We start from the raw sequence: 15,627 nt of genomic DNA on the forward strand, positions 1-15,627 counted from the left end.
TATCAGCTGTTTACTGTATATTAAGGCATGTGCAGTCGTGTTGGTGGCGTAGTATTTTTATTTATTTTTTGTTCAATTCCGTTCCTCAGCTACTTTTCCAAGAGCGTAGATTTGTGGTTTTTTATACACAAATTACACATGAAATTTTTGCCTGTGAAATAAACTACATATAATTGTAAATTGAAATTTTTTTAAGTTACGAAATGCCAAAATTTTTTGTACCTACATCATGGGAGAATTTAGCAGAAGCAATGAAATTCCGTTCAAAAGTATCTTTGGGCGATAACAGTGCTGAGGCAAAGACAGTCCACGCTATATCAAGTACTAGAAAAAAGAAGAAAGTCAAGAAACCCAAATTAGACACGGATACAGCAAAAGATTTGGCTAACGCAAAAGTCAACAAAAGTGGATTAGAATTTGAAAAAGTCCACAAGGGCCGAATTGACAAAAAAAATGTCGATAAAAACCCACGGTCACATGCTAAGGTCGTAAGTACGTCCGGATATCGTGGCCCTCAACCAGTTGATGCGCTGTCATCCACCAAATTAAATCTTAAGGGAACGAAAAAACGCAATAAAAGTGTACCAATCGCAGCTTCAATTTCTAAAGAAGCTGTAAAATTAGCTGGGTCGGCTAATACTTCTTTAGAGAAAGATAATTCTGATAGTGAATTAGTTAGACCAACAAGTTCCCAGGACATTGGATTAAAAACTTTTGAAAACACTCTAAAGCAACAATTGTTAGGTGGACGGTTTCGTTATATAAACGAACAGTTATATACCATGGATAGTACAGACGCGAATGAATTTTTCAAATCAGATGCCGAAGCCTTTAATGCATACCATGCTGGATATCAACAGCAGGTGGAAAAATGGCCTATGAATCCACTTGATCGTATAATAAAAATGATTAAACGGTTACCAAAATCCCTAGAAATTGTAGACTTCGGTTGCGGTGAAGGTCGTCTGGCTACGATGTTGCCCAATAAGGTGTATTCAATGGATTTGGTGAGCACCCGCAGCGATATAATAGCATGTGACATGGCTTGTACGCCACTCAATGACCAGTCGGTAGATATAGCCGTTTATTGTCTGTCATTAATGGGAACGAATCTAAAAGATTACTTGTTGGAGGCGAATCGCGTTTTACGTCCTAACGGTTTGGTAATAATTGCAGAGATCCAATCACGGTTCGATGATTTGCGGCAATTTATACGCGGACTAGAAGCTTGTGGATTCGAATTACTGAAGAAAGATATTAATGAGCGGTTGTTTTATTTTTTTCAGTTTAAAAAGGTACGAAATGTTGGAAAAGTAGTGTTAATACCGCCATTTTCTCTGAAGCCGTGTTTATATCGGAAACGGTGAGATATATCATATTTAATATAAATAATTTAAATTTAATTTATATACATTTAAAAAAATTGAATCTTCCCACAGATAATTGAAGCATTATCGTTATGACGACCTACATTTCAGAAAGAATGCTACTAAATTTATACCTAGGTATGATAATCATCAAAAAGCATAAGTAAACAGATGATGTAATAGTTTTTGTCGATATTAATGCAATTTATCAATAAATTATGAGTATTGATTAAGATCCATTTGGGTTTCCTTATTGAGTAGCAAATGTTATACTTACTAAATCACCGCAATGTCATTGGCATTCAATATAATATTAGATTAGTAAATTGCCCCGAATAACATGCTATTATGAATTATTCAATAAAAAATACCAAAAAAGTTATTTTAGTTTTTATTTGCAAAAGTAATATTTTGTCACGTTTTCTTATGTTTAATATATGTAGTTTTTATTAGCATAATAATTATTTCAGTTATTTTTCATGCAAATAGTATATTTTCTTTACTACTATTTTAGTTACAAGTGGTTGCATTTTGTGAAGATTTTGTTATAAAATAGAAATGATAAAATTACTAGTGAAGTGTAGTCGTTTTATTGTTCTAAAATATTAATATAAAAAGGATGACCAAAGATTTTTTATTATTATTTTGTTAATACTTAGGAAAGTATTGACCCATTGTTGATACATAGAATTCGTATTGTGAGGAAAGGATTCTGTCTGAATTTCAATTGTATATCTCACACATGGACCGATATTTTCGGTCAAAAGTCAACTATAGATACTGGGGTCCACATATTCGGTACCTACGGTCTTGAACAGTTTTGGTTGGATTTGGACAACTTTTGGTCATAAGGTGGCATTCTTTAAGGGAATTATTACTGCAAAATTGTATTCCGTTATATTAATTACAACTTGATTTGTGTACTGGAAAGTGAAAGAATCAAATGAAATGAATGAATTTTAAATTGTTTTATATGGGAAGTAGGCGTGGTTGTAGTCCGATTTCGCCCATTTTCACACTGTGACACAGGAATGTGAAAAGGACACGTACTAAATTTAGTCGAAATCGGTCGGTCGGTTTCCGATTTCATCAATTTTCACACTGTCGGTAGGAGTTCTTATAATATTCGAGCTTAGCAAATTTTATTGTTGTAGCTTTAGTGGCTTTAGGAGATATGCACGTTAAACATATTAGAGGGCGGGGCCACGCCCATTTTTATCAAATTTTTTATCCACATATCTACAGGTGCCCTTTGCTACTGTTATCTCATGTGCCAAATTACAGTTTGATACTTTAATTAGGTGCTTTGTTATGATACTTTATAGTTTTTCGGTTAATGACGATTTGTGGGCGTGGTAGTGATCCGATTACGCCCATATCCGCACTCGTAATTTTTTTTTGTACTAATTAACCTGCATATTATAAAAGCATTATGGCGTTACATAAAAACGTATGTATTTGGTTTTATCAAAACGAAATGTTATTGTGGCTAGCAACTTAATGTTTAACTAAAGTTTTTTGTATGTCAAATGAGAAGATATGCCATTAGTGTACTTGTTGCGATTGTTTGTTTCCACTACATGTCTAGAGTCTAATGATAAATACTATATAAATAATGTTTTGATTTATCTGTATTTCTGGTGGTTAATGTTATTATTAATTAGATACTGTATTTATTTTTGGAATTCGGGGATTTTCATTATTACTATAATCCATTTATACTGTGGTGTCTTCTCAAAGCTTTTTTGGTACAATGTTAAAACTAACAGTGTCGACACATATACATAAATGTAGTATGTATTTTTGGTATTTTTCTTCGCCAGGGCCGCGTAACTATTAGGTTGGAAATTGAGGCATAAAACAAACAAAAATTATTTATCATTATATTATTTGTAGATCATTGTTCTGAACTGTTTTGTTTTTTATTATGTACTGTAGGCATATGTTAGTAGTGAAGAAAGACATACACAAAATATCCTTTAGATATTTTTCAGCAGAACTTGTACACAAACTTTTTGTCTACCTTAATTCTGATTACTACTAATATATGTTTATAAGAATATTCCATGGTGACAATATAAATTTCTCAGCAGATTCATATGTATGTAAAAACACAACAACGCTGTTAAAACCATATTTTTTCTTATCTTCAAAAAACTTGCGATGTCTATATACGAAATGGAAGAAGTCGTCAGAATTGGGAGACAAAAGAATTATGTACACAGATGTAAAGAAATCAATCAGAGAAAGATGTCGTTGTTCTCCTTTGGAAACAGCAGATTTTCGTAAAATTTATTTCACTTATCTTTGTTTAAGCTGCTATAGTTAAGTGGAAGTGTATTTTCAAAACCCGTAGAAGTTAAGTATAATTATCCATAATTTCATATCAATTTTGAATACTTTTACCCTTTTATTGATTTTGGAAGGATGTCTTAGATCTATTTGGATACATATATCTACAGTTGTATATAATTTGATATAACAATTTTAATCTACTTTGTAATTATTTGCTTAGCAACTACATTGTAATTAATCATTTTATATTTATTAATGTTTTTATGTTCTAAAAACTGTATCTTTTTATTATGTACCTTTTACATTCTTATTAAATTTATCTTTTGTGATTGTATAATAAAACGAGTTTTTCGACAAACATTTAGTGAAGTGTATTTAAATATTTGCAAATATCTGTATAAATAAATGTTCCTATGATTTCTTTACATTTATTTGCGCTTGAACTTCAGTTTTATATCATAGTTTGGAGCGTGCATATTCCTAGCGTGTCTTTGATGTTTATCTTAGATCTAATTATATACTACGGAACTCATACAAGAACTAATAATAATTTCAAATATTGCCATTTGTTTATACCGCTGTTTGTTTTATTTCGTATTGGAAATTATAAGATACTTTTTCCTTAGTATTTTTTTAGATTCAAAATATTTTAATGTTTCTTTTATTGGGTTCCTGCTAATAACATTATTTAATTATAGAAAAAATATCACCAATTTTTTTCTTATTACAGTTTTATTTACACGAAAACGTATACATTTCAATATGAGTGTTTGTTTGCAGTTTTCTGAGAGCATATTGTTTAAACATTATCAATATTCAAAACTTTTAACAAAAATATTAAAATTTCTGTATGCTACACTATATCTACATATACCTATATGGATTCTCTAAATTTTCCGGCTGTCATGTTCTATTTATTTGCTAATGCTTTTTAAGTACATGTTATACACACATATGTCTATGTGATTATAAAGAGCATTATAGTAATGTAATTGAATTAACAATAATGATGATATAGGTGTATTATAAAGAGCGAGGGTATATTTAAACCATCCCCTTTATGTTAATACATAAATTATTTTTCTTGACAAATGGAATGTTGTTAAATTAATGCAAACTATTAACTTTCAAGAATATTATCAGCAAACAAATTTAGATTAGTGCGAAACAAAACTATATTTGCATACATTTATATTTGAGGCTATATCAAAAATCAGTACAGAAGACAGACATGTAGCCAGCTTAAGCTTACCACAAGTAAATTATTTAATTTTGTAATGCCGCTTTAGGATGGGCTTATTTGTAAATATGCAAGTGTATGTATGTATGTGTTTTATATGTATATAAATTAAGCTACTCAAATTCGATTTAAAGTAGTATTTCTTTTCCAAAAGCTGATGAAAATTATTTTCATCCGTTATGTAATGTACAATTAGGTGAATACTAGGTGTTTACCTGGCAGCAGTCACTTTCTTCCTTTTCTATTCGCCTCGATTTCCGATTTACAGAATGTCTTGCAGATTGAAATTGTCGTTGTCAAGTGAATTAATTAAATCCTGTGTGGAGAAATTGCCACTGTCCACCGGCAAGTTGTCGAGGAACTCGAGACATAAATCATTAGAACTGGCCACCACTGAATTAATTGTTTGATTTATGGCATTGGCAGTATTGGAAGCTGTAGACGTATTGGTGGATTGAACTGCTGTAGCCGCAGTCATGTTATTTCCTGTGATATTATTATTATTTGACCCAAGGTTGTTTGTTCCCGATCCAAGGGAACCGGTGGTGCTGGCACTGGGCCCTATACTAGGTACTCCTCCGCTTACCATTCCGCCAGTACTTGCGTTGCTGCTTCCCACATTCTGACTGATTTGCATCATTTGCGTATGCTGTTGGTGCGCGGTTGCCGTCGATGCGGTTTGTTGAACGAACTGCTGTTGTTGCATTGTCATTTGTTGTTGCGACTGTGACATGTGTAGTGATGTCATTTGCATTTGAGCCATTATGTTACCAGGTCCGCCTTGTTGCTGCTGATGATGTTGCTGCAGCATTTGTTGCATCTGTACGCTGCCTGGTCCTCCGCTACCACCGGCGTTCGCTAACATTTGTTGCTGCTGCTGGACCTGTTGCTGTCGCATCATTTGTTGCTGAATTTGTGATGGCGTCAATTGCATGCCGTGATTTGGAACACCACCACCAGACATAGGACCAACACCACCAGCACTTGGTAAAAAGCCTCCTGATTGGGAAAGGAACAAATAATAAACTACCACATTAAGATAGAAATGTAATATATATATATTTACCGCCGCCAAATGATCCAGCCCCTTGTCGCATTGGACCGCCAGGTCCTCCACCAAAACTCATTTGTTGTTGCTGTGACATCATCATGTGGCGCCACTCCTGCTGTGAACCCATCGGCATACCATCAGGAGTAACTTGGACATTAGGAGGACGTTGTTGTGTTCCCATGGGCCCATTAAAAGCTCCCATGGTTGAACGTGAACCAGTAACTGCTGAATGTTGCATGTACATCGCATGCTGCGGGCGCATCATTGGTCCTAAAAAATACGGCAATTAAATGCTTTTAATCATAATATATATATTTTTTCATACCTGAGGGTGGAATAGGTTGTTGCGTCATTCGTCGCATTGCCGCTGCTTGAGCTGAAGCATTGGGAAAGCGTCCGCCGCCGCCGCCAACGTTCTGCTGCATCATTTGTGCTTGCATAAGTTGAGCTTGCGATGCCTTGTATTCGGGCGGTGGTGGTCGCGTTCCACCCATGTGCTGTTGTTGTATAGCTTGAACACGCATCATTTGCTGCTGTTGTAAGAATTTGGCTTGGTTAATATTCATTGGGGGTCCACTATTTGGCGTTGCACCCATCATCATGGCTGCTGCAGCAGCATTTGGTCCATTCTGGGCATTTATATGCGATAATGAATTGCTAGACATCATCCCGCCTAACCCGCTACCATTAGTGCCACCCATTTGATTCGTTCCACCAATACTGACATTCCCGCTCATTCCCGAAATGTTATTCATGCCACTGGGTCCAATTGTATCCCCTCCTCCTCCCCCTATCGTCACACTTTGTGGAACTGGTCCACCATGCACATTACCACTCACGCTGCTTGACTGTTGTCCTATTAAATTACCCACACCTCCAGGTACACCATTATTTGTATTGTTATTGTTGTTCGGAACGACAGGTGAGCCAACATTCGTCGATGATACTTGAGCCAAGGCCGCAGATGCAGCTGCAGCAGCTGCTGCTGCAGCTTGTGCTTGAGCTTGAGCCTGCGTTTGACGTTGACGCATATTGGAAGGCATTTGTTGATTCTGCTGTGTCGGTTGTTGTTGTGCATGTTGCTGCTGCTGTTGTTGTGTGAAATTCAGTGACTGGGTTTGCGAAATGGAGAAACCGTCTGAAGGTCCTGTGAATGATTACAAATTTAAATAGAGAAAATCATATGTAGTTATGGTTGAATATACCATTTCCATGATTTAGATTTTGATTTTGTTGCTGTTGAGATTGCTGTTGCTGCTGTGAATTTTGAGTATTTTGATGTTGCTGACCATGTGGCTGTTGTTGTTGTTGAGCGCTTGACCCATGAGGTTGCTGCTGCTGGTGATTAAAGAATTGTATACCCTGTTGCGCTGCCACTGATACGCTGCTCTTCATGTCCCCACTTAAATGAAGATGCTGACCACTTGAGACCTTCAGTAAAAGATTGAAAAATATTTTATATACATACATATGTACATTTATTTAAAGAAGGCGATAAATAGAAAACTACTACGAATTTTATTTTAATAGTATTTTAACATTATGCCGACGATTTTTTTATCTTTTACTACCGAAAGCAGATACATTCATATAGTTTGGGAATATTGGCATCATATGATGTACGTCCTCTGGTAGGTACATACACGATAAATGGAGACAAATAGTTTTAAGTCGACTACCTTTGATATGAAATCATTTTATATCAGAATGTGATACAGCGAACTTGATCATTGTATGCCATTTTTGCATGGGCCGACGAATGTTAAACAAATTGGTTTATAAATTTTAATTTTGATATAGCCCTATTTTGAAGTCCACTAAGCTTATGCTGGATTCCAAAGTGCTATTTCATAACTGAAATATAAAATGAAGTACCACGTCGAAAAAAAAGTTATACTAGTCAATTGTGTGGGGGAAAGCTCATAGCTCTCAATGGAGCGTTCTATACTGTTGGCACTTTCTATTTCTTCAAATATTTTAGATTTCTGATTTTAAATCGCATGGCGTGTGAGTAACATAAATTAATCAAATAGAATAAATACTAGATGCTGGATCACGACCAAATGGTCATATTCTTAAAAGCTGTAACTCCCTCCCATGCTCCCTTTGACTTCTTAGATACATACATATTTATGTACATATGTATGTATGTACATATGTATGTACCATAAGCCAAAATATTCTTACTTGCAGCCTGCTAGAGCAACAGGCAAATATGAATTAAAAGACCACACAAGTTACTTGCAGCAAATATATCATGCTTTTAACACGAGTTCGGATATCGATTATTCAACGAAATAAAGTGCGCTTCCTTCGTGGTAAGGTAGAGCACTCAAAACTCTTACTATTTGTATGTATATATGTACTTAGGTATAAGTGATATAGTTAGTTATGTAGGACATAAATTGCGATAACTTTTTATATTAATATTACCAAGCATTAAAACTTCTGACTGGGAAAATAATATCGGCAATATTGTTAGGGTGGTTACCTTACACTTGTTTTCTGAATGCAATCGTTTATATAAGAGAGTTATATTTGAAGATAGTGGGCACAAGCGCAGTGCGAGAGAATCGTGGAAAGCACGACATCAGCAGAGTGTAAAATGTGAGAGCTTTATAAATAAATAATGACTAAATCTCTTCATATAAAGTAAGAGTTGCAAAGAATGTACAAATAATTATGGTTTCAACTATGTTTCCACACTAGGGTGTTTTCGGTCAAATCTAGGCGATTAGGAGGCTAGAGAAATGTTTTCTCGATTTCACAATGCAAAAATTTAATTTGTCTATACAATAACATCTGATTTATAATAATTAGTTACTGTTAGTTAATTAAATTCTACGTGATCAATTCTTTTCTTGAAATTCATTGCACTTTTATACTATTATTAGCACCCTTTCTATTTTTCTAGATTTGGCTCTAAATGAAATTGTGATAAATATTAATGTATGCATATAAAATATCTCGATCCCGATAATTAATGGTATATTTGTTTCCTTTTTAATTTTTTTGGTCGATAACCACCCATTGGCTTGTCAAATAATATTTAACTTTTCTATTTATTGGTCTCACCTTATACATATGAATAACTAGCACACTTAAGTCACATACCTGTATCCCATGAGCTCCTCCTTGTTGGGTAATATGCAATTGCTGCGTTTGTTTCATTTGCAGTGTTGTTGTTGTCGACTGCTGTTGTTGTTGCTGTTGATGTAGATTCGGACCACTCTGCGAACTATTAGCATTGCCCGCTCCCGCATTAATGCCACCACCGTTCCCATTTTGATTGTTTGAACCTGACGCTCCACTTACACTAGGACCAGCACCCATGCCACCGGTACCATTGTTGACATTTAGTTGCGGAACGCTTTGCGGTCCTCCACGTTGTTGCGTATTGTTTTGGGCATGCTGCGCCGTCATATTAGGTGGACCGCCATTACCACAACTATTCCCTACGCCGACTCCTCCACTAATACCACCCGATCCTGAAGCACCGCGATTCGGTCCTTGCATAAATGATTGACCGGCAGGGCTCTGATTGCCTGTTGCTCCCATTGGGGAGTTATATGGCGAGTATTGTTGTTGCTGGGTTTGTGGTTGTCCGGGTTTCGAGAAACTACCAGAGTTGTTATTTGGTCCCATTTTAGGTACATTCGGGCCATGCGAGTTTTGTGTTGGTTGTGGATGATTTTGTTGTGTGTGGTGTTGTTGTTGCTGCTGTTGGTGCATTTGAGCCTGCTGTTGTAGTCGCTTGAGATCGAAATCATTTTGTGAGGAATAGAAGAGCTCTTGCTTAATATCTAGAAAAGACTGTTGCATGCCAACAAATGGACCATTGCCAGGAACTTTTTGCTGAAATTGAGGCAAATGCTGTTGTTGTTGTGAACCATTGGGCCCCATACCAAAATCGCTCCCAAAATTGCCATAATCATTATATCGATTATTTGGGCCACCTCCCCCCATTATTTGCCCCTGTTGTGACTGGTGCATTGGCGGCCGTGGGAAACCTCCCATACCGCCCATGGCGTTCTTATGCTGATGTTGCTCTGCCATTTGTTTTAGCGTTTGTGCAGCTAGCGATGTCATCTGACCGTTATCAGGACCATTTAAAAATTGTCGCATTTTGTTCATCGTTTGGGGATCGGCATGTGGAGGTCCATTCATAGGACCACCTATACCACCACTATTAGTCGCGTTAGGCACGTTATTTGCAGCACCCACATTCATACCCCCACCGCCATTTCCAAATGTTGCGTTAAAATCTGCCATCACATTTTCTGATTTCACATTCAGACTATTAATGAGGTCTTGTGCATTTGGTGGCTCCACCTTAATACCATCCTCAGTTTTAATATCTAAAAGCGGTTTCTCATCAAAACTAAATAAATCCGGATTGAAGTCTTGTAGATCATTTATGATATCATCACCCATAAGATCGGGAAACCCGGGAAAGTTACTATTTGGACCACTCTCTTTTTCTAATCCAGCCAGATCGGAAAAGTCCTGATCGGGCTCACGTTTGCATTCCACTAAATTCGATAGACTACCAAGACCAAGTTTTTGTTGCTGCTGAGTTGTATTTGAATTGTTATGTCCACTCATTAAGTTGTTAATATTAGTACCGGTAGCACTATTACCACCCCCGCCATTAGCTCCTCCGCTGTTTCCAGTGTTTCCACGAGCATTATTCGATATTCCGCCACTTTGCGGATCATTCGGCCCACCAGAATTACCGCCAGGACCAGTAGTCGTTCCACCACAACCACCGCTGCCAGTGCTGCCGCCGTTCCCACCGACGTCCGACTCGCTTTTTACGGAAGTGTTTGTGAGCGCCTTAACTGTGACATTCGTGCTTATCTGCTGCGGTTGTGAGTTAGCCGCTGACGTGGTGAACTCCAATTTTTGCACAATATGCACTGAGAACTTGGTTAGATTTTCAGAACCGTTGTTATTGTTGCAGTTATTATTGTTATTTGGCAGTTTGTGTGGCGGCTCAAATGTTTCAGATCCATTGTCCACGTCGTCCGCAGGCCGTTTTAAGAACTTTTGTTGCTAAAATAATGAGAAAAATCAAAAATTATTCTACAATTTTCACATATAAAACTTGATTATCTATTAATGTATGTATAAATCACAGTTTTAAAATATTTGTATAAAAAATTAATCAAGAATTTGAAGTTTAAAATATGTATATATGTGTATGCATCTATATATATCTATGCAATAAGGTACTAAATTGGTTTACCCAAATATTCATTAAAATGATTAACTTATTTCCTTCCAAAGCAAGTCGACATAGAAAAGAAAAGCATTGCCGTGTTCCCTTAAGACTTTTCTATGTAACGTCCAATCGGAATTTGATTTGATTCGATTTCTCTCAAAACTTTTAGTTTTTCCATTTCAATGACACAGTTTGTTATTTGAACGCAATTGCTATAAATTACAAACATTTATTTATTTTTTTTATTTCACTAACACTAAGCACATTACAAATAATATCACCGAATTTAAACTATTTATATCATTTTCAATATTTGTGTATGTCTACATGTACATATATTAGCTTAGATGATCATTTAAACCTTCTTGAATGTTGAAGTTGTCGTTTTGCCGCTCAAAGTGCAAACTCTTAATACCCCTTGTCTCTGCTAAGAAGTTAATTTTACATTTTTTATAAGTAAAAACAGACAACAGTAAATATAAGTAAAAATTAATAAAACTATGAGAAATACATATTACAAATATTGAGATGAAAATGTAGAGATTTTACTTAAATAAAGCTACATTTTTTGTTTTGAAGACAACATACACTTGATGCGTTCAAATCGCAAAAAGAATTATTTGTTTTGGTTCTTCACATAAAAGTTGCCTAATTTTAAATCTAAATATTATATTTATGATAATGACTCTTCTAGCACTCATTATATCAGAATTGGTTTATGTTATTAATAAAAGTGGTAAGGGACTGGAGAACGTGAGTGCAGTTCTCTTTGCTCGAGTAAGTACAATTATGAGGATTTTCTCGTCGTTATATCTTATGTAGATTACTGCACTACTAGAATGAGTGAATATAAAAATATTGTATCTATGAAAAGACATGTATAGTAACGGAATCATAACCCATTCCTATGCCCACAAAAAGGCGTTAATCGAACGAATCATCGGGTTTTTCGCGCTAACAAAATTTAGCTTACGCATTAGTAAAGATATCGAGCTAGAGAGAAAACAAAATTCCATCAACTAGTTAGAGAAATATCTCTATATTGTATCAGTACCTATTAAACCATGCTGATAAAAATAGATCAAACCGATCTATACATTCTAGAAGATCAACCCAAAATTACCGTTGTTTTTGTTGTCGTAGGGACAACAATGTTTTAGGAATACCTATTACCGAATTGAAAGTCCGAAAGTCTATCCATCCATCTGTGCAAGCGATATATAGGTAAAAATTAAAATATCTTAATAAAATACTCCTTGATAACATGAGAAGGTTGAAAGTGCAGATCGGCGGATAGAACCAAAATATGTTTCCCTTACCACATCTACCAAACTATCTGATAACTACTTATATTAGCAACTTCTCATTCAGTGCGAAAATGGGTAAAATCGGATATTACCGATCCCATATATGGTTATGTTGAAAACTACCATAAGTGGATAACTTACTATACATATGTATATGTACATACACCAGACACATTAAATTTTACAGTAATGATGGTAGAAAAGGACCTCATATAAATCTATTTAAAAAATTTACAATGGTCCACTTTAAGGTGAAAACCCATATCTCAGGAACTATTTCACTAACTTAAATTAAATCAGTGCATTATTATTTCATCCTTATAATACAGTGTAAAATCAGGCTATGTTAGATTACAATCACATCAATTTCCAATTTTATACAATTATAAATTTTATCTGATTTTTCACTTAATTTAAATAGAGCCTCCGAGGTTGCCCTCTGTCATCTAAAAACGGTCGAAATCGGGCTAAACATTTTCTAAACCGCAGATTCTGAACATGAGATCCCTATTTTTTCTGGCTAATTTTATTCGAAAAATATCAACCTTTACATCATTTATTAATATACAGTTTTGCCACCATCTGAAAATATTTTGCCGCCCTCGACCCTACTAAAAATTACGAGACAAGACAGCCCTTCCTAACTTGTATATGAAGTTTTACAGACACCTCGCAATATTTACATTTGAAATTAAAGAAGTTTATAAAATGCGGATGAGCCCGAATTAGCCTTATTTACTTTAGTTCATTTATAAAGCAAAAGACCAAAATTGATGGATTACCATGTCAGGCTTTACAAGTTCAAACCCAGCCAAAACTCTAGCAATAAAAGTCTTAATTTTTTTTTTACAAAGAGAAAATAATTAAAAAATATATGGATTAATTTTTGTGATTACAGTGGCTTCCGTTTCCTGGCATTGGACTTATTTACATAGGTACATATGCTTATACACTCACTATATCATTTTTTTTTGGTAAAAAATGTAAACATTTTAATTGTAAATCTAGTGTCATAGGTATGTTATGTGTTTCTATATTTAAGGTTGTTGCACTATTGTTTTTCTCTACTGTTTCTGATGTCACTTTGACCACCTCCACTTTGCGTATTACTATCTATTTCAATTCGATGCGATGTCTCGCCGCTGCTGCAATTGTAACCATCATTAGCATCAACTACGTCAATATCTCATAACTTTAATATTGATTGCTTGAAACTGTGCCTATGTACATTTATTTATAAACTGTTTTATTATTTAGATTTATTTCAATTAAAAATTTTAAACTTGCTATTATGTTATTTGGCAAGTGTTATCGTTTTCGCCGTAGATGTCGCCCTAATCGTGTATGAATTTAGGTTTCTCGTTATCGCAATAGCCAATTATGCTCATCTGAAATTTTCCGTGTTTTGGTCGTGTGGCGTTTGGCTGACAATTGAGTACTGACACGAGCCGGCTGTGGCGGAGTTCTTGATATGCGACAACAGCAGCTATATACATATATCTCGAACTACCAAGCCAACGAGGCAGTCACCTAATCAAACATTTCGTCAGCCAGCAGTAGAGTCACAACCGCTGTAACCGTCACAGGAGAATCAAAAAATAAACGCGCTAATGCATTGTGAGAAAGTTGGAAAAGCACTGCAACACATTAAAGAGACAGCAACAGAGACGCAAAGTATAACAACGCACCAATGAACTCGAAATGCGAAAATAAAAATTAACATGCAATACATATGTACATTTGCCCGAAGCAACATGAAACAACGGTGACATCCCAATGAGAGTTAAATAAGAGCCATAGACATTGCGAATGGGAGAAATGGAAAATCTAAAAAATTAGGAAAACGACGTTTTCTTTATGCACCAGCAGTAATCAAGGTATGAGACTGAAATGTAGTGAAACTAAGTATATCAAAACAGTGATACCCATCAAAGACCAGAATACAAATGCTAACATGGTCAATAGCAGTTAAAAGCGCAAACGCCGAAAAGTTAGAGCAATATAGAGACATCATCCATGAAGGGATGTTCTTATGGGAAACCAAAATACAATAGACAATATACATACATACATATGTATGTACATATGTATGTATGTATGTACATATTTGCAAGAGAAAACAACCCTCATAAAAACTTCATGCGGAAGCTATAGAAGCTATAAGTCTAACCATAATATCTGTCAAAATAAAAATAAAAATGGATTGTTAAAATATTTTATAACTTCTGAGTGAAAATAGCTTACCAACATTAATATAACTTTATCAATATTCGAAATCGTAGAATCAAAAAGTAAAGAAATAATTGATAACGTATTCTAAAATTGAGCGTTTATTGATTTTTCTTATATATTTCCACTCCCTTTGAATAAATCCTAATTTAATATAAATAACTTTTAAACATATATATTTTAAATATCACATTTAAAAAGTATTGAATTTTCACCGAGAATAGGACAAAAAAATTCTTGTACTCTCATTTCATCATAATCGAGAATTTCGGTGATAAAAACCTGTAGCAATATGCTGACGCTTTGGTTGACGACTCTGTTATTAAAGCAGTTAAAACTCTTACCACTATACTAGCCAATTCATGGTGAGATAAAACTTTACGAATATCTAAATATACATACATACATACATACATAATTATATAGAGGCATTACAAGCATTGGTAAAACATTCACTACGCGATATCTTGTGGGCATAAATTGCATTGTTAAATAAAAACAAAGCATTCGTTGTGCATTGTTTTGATATGCTTATTACCTTACAATTAATAAGATTTCAGCTTGTCGTTTTCTTTTCCGTAACATCTTTTATTCGGAGACTGCCCGATGGTTCACAACGACTAAGAAAGAGATCAATGTCAATAAAAGAGAATATAAATATTTGAACTTGCTTAGTTAAGGGAAAACCAGCAATTCGCCACTACTATCATCATAATCAATGGCATAGTGTGCTCTCTGTATTATATATTTAAGTATATACATATGTACATATGTAAGGATCTGGGTACATCTCACAGAAAAAACTTTTGGGTCAAGCTTTTCAATCCATACATTCATATACTTACATACATATGTACATATACTAAATTACAGAAAATATAGATACTTATAAGCGGGGTTGCGAATTTTTAATT

General features: G+C 34.9%; 2 protein-coding genes across 6 annotated transcripts in view; one reads left to right on the forward strand and one right to left on the reverse strand.

Moving 5' to 3' along the window:
• LOC126756748 (ribosomal RNA-processing protein 8) lies at positions 1–3,730 on the forward strand. Of its 2 annotated transcripts, XR_007666643.1 has the most exons (3): positions 1–1,363; positions 1,440–1,505; positions 3,461–3,730. XR_007666643.1 is itself a non-coding variant. In XM_050470025.1 (2 exons), exons 1-2 carry the CDS (start codon positions 204–206, stop codon positions 1,441–1,443), a joined length of 1,164 nt encoding a protein of 387 aa, XP_050325982.1. In that variant the 5' UTR covers positions 1–203; the 3' UTR covers positions 1,444–1,602. The 2 variants fall into 2 exon arrangements, 1 of the variants encoding a protein (XP_050325982.1); XM_050470025.1 differs by lacking the exon at positions 3,461–3,730 and having other exon boundaries at positions 1,440–1,602.
• Positions 2,711–15,627, reverse strand: part of LOC126756747 (neurogenic protein mastermind) — a 50,364-nt gene continuing 37,447 nt past the window's right edge. For 3 of the 4 annotated variants that reach the window (XM_050470021.1, XM_050470022.1, XM_050470023.1), the window contains exons 3-7: positions 9,068–11,008; positions 7,159–7,384; positions 6,279–7,100; positions 5,969–6,223; positions 2,711–5,901 (exon numbers count right to left, since the gene is read on the reverse strand). In XM_050470021.1, the coding sequence (XP_050325978.1) occupies positions 5,165–5,901; positions 5,969–6,223; positions 6,279–7,100; positions 7,159–7,384; positions 9,068–11,008 (3,981 nt within the window). In that variant the 3' untranslated portion in view covers positions 2,711–5,164. Of the gene's footprint in view, positions 5,902–5,968; positions 6,224–6,278; positions 7,101–7,158; positions 7,385–9,067; positions 11,009–11,201; positions 13,923–15,627 lie in introns of those variants that run through there. The other variant, XM_050470024.1, reaches the window with a different exon arrangement.

This window comes from Bactrocera neohumeralis, chromosome 4, assembly GCF_024586455.1.
Source record: "Bactrocera neohumeralis isolate Rockhampton chromosome 4, APGP_CSIRO_Bneo_wtdbg2-racon-allhic-juicebox.fasta_v2, whole genome shotgun sequence".
Taxonomy (NCBI): domain Eukaryota; kingdom Metazoa; phylum Arthropoda; class Insecta; order Diptera; family Tephritidae; genus Bactrocera; species Bactrocera neohumeralis.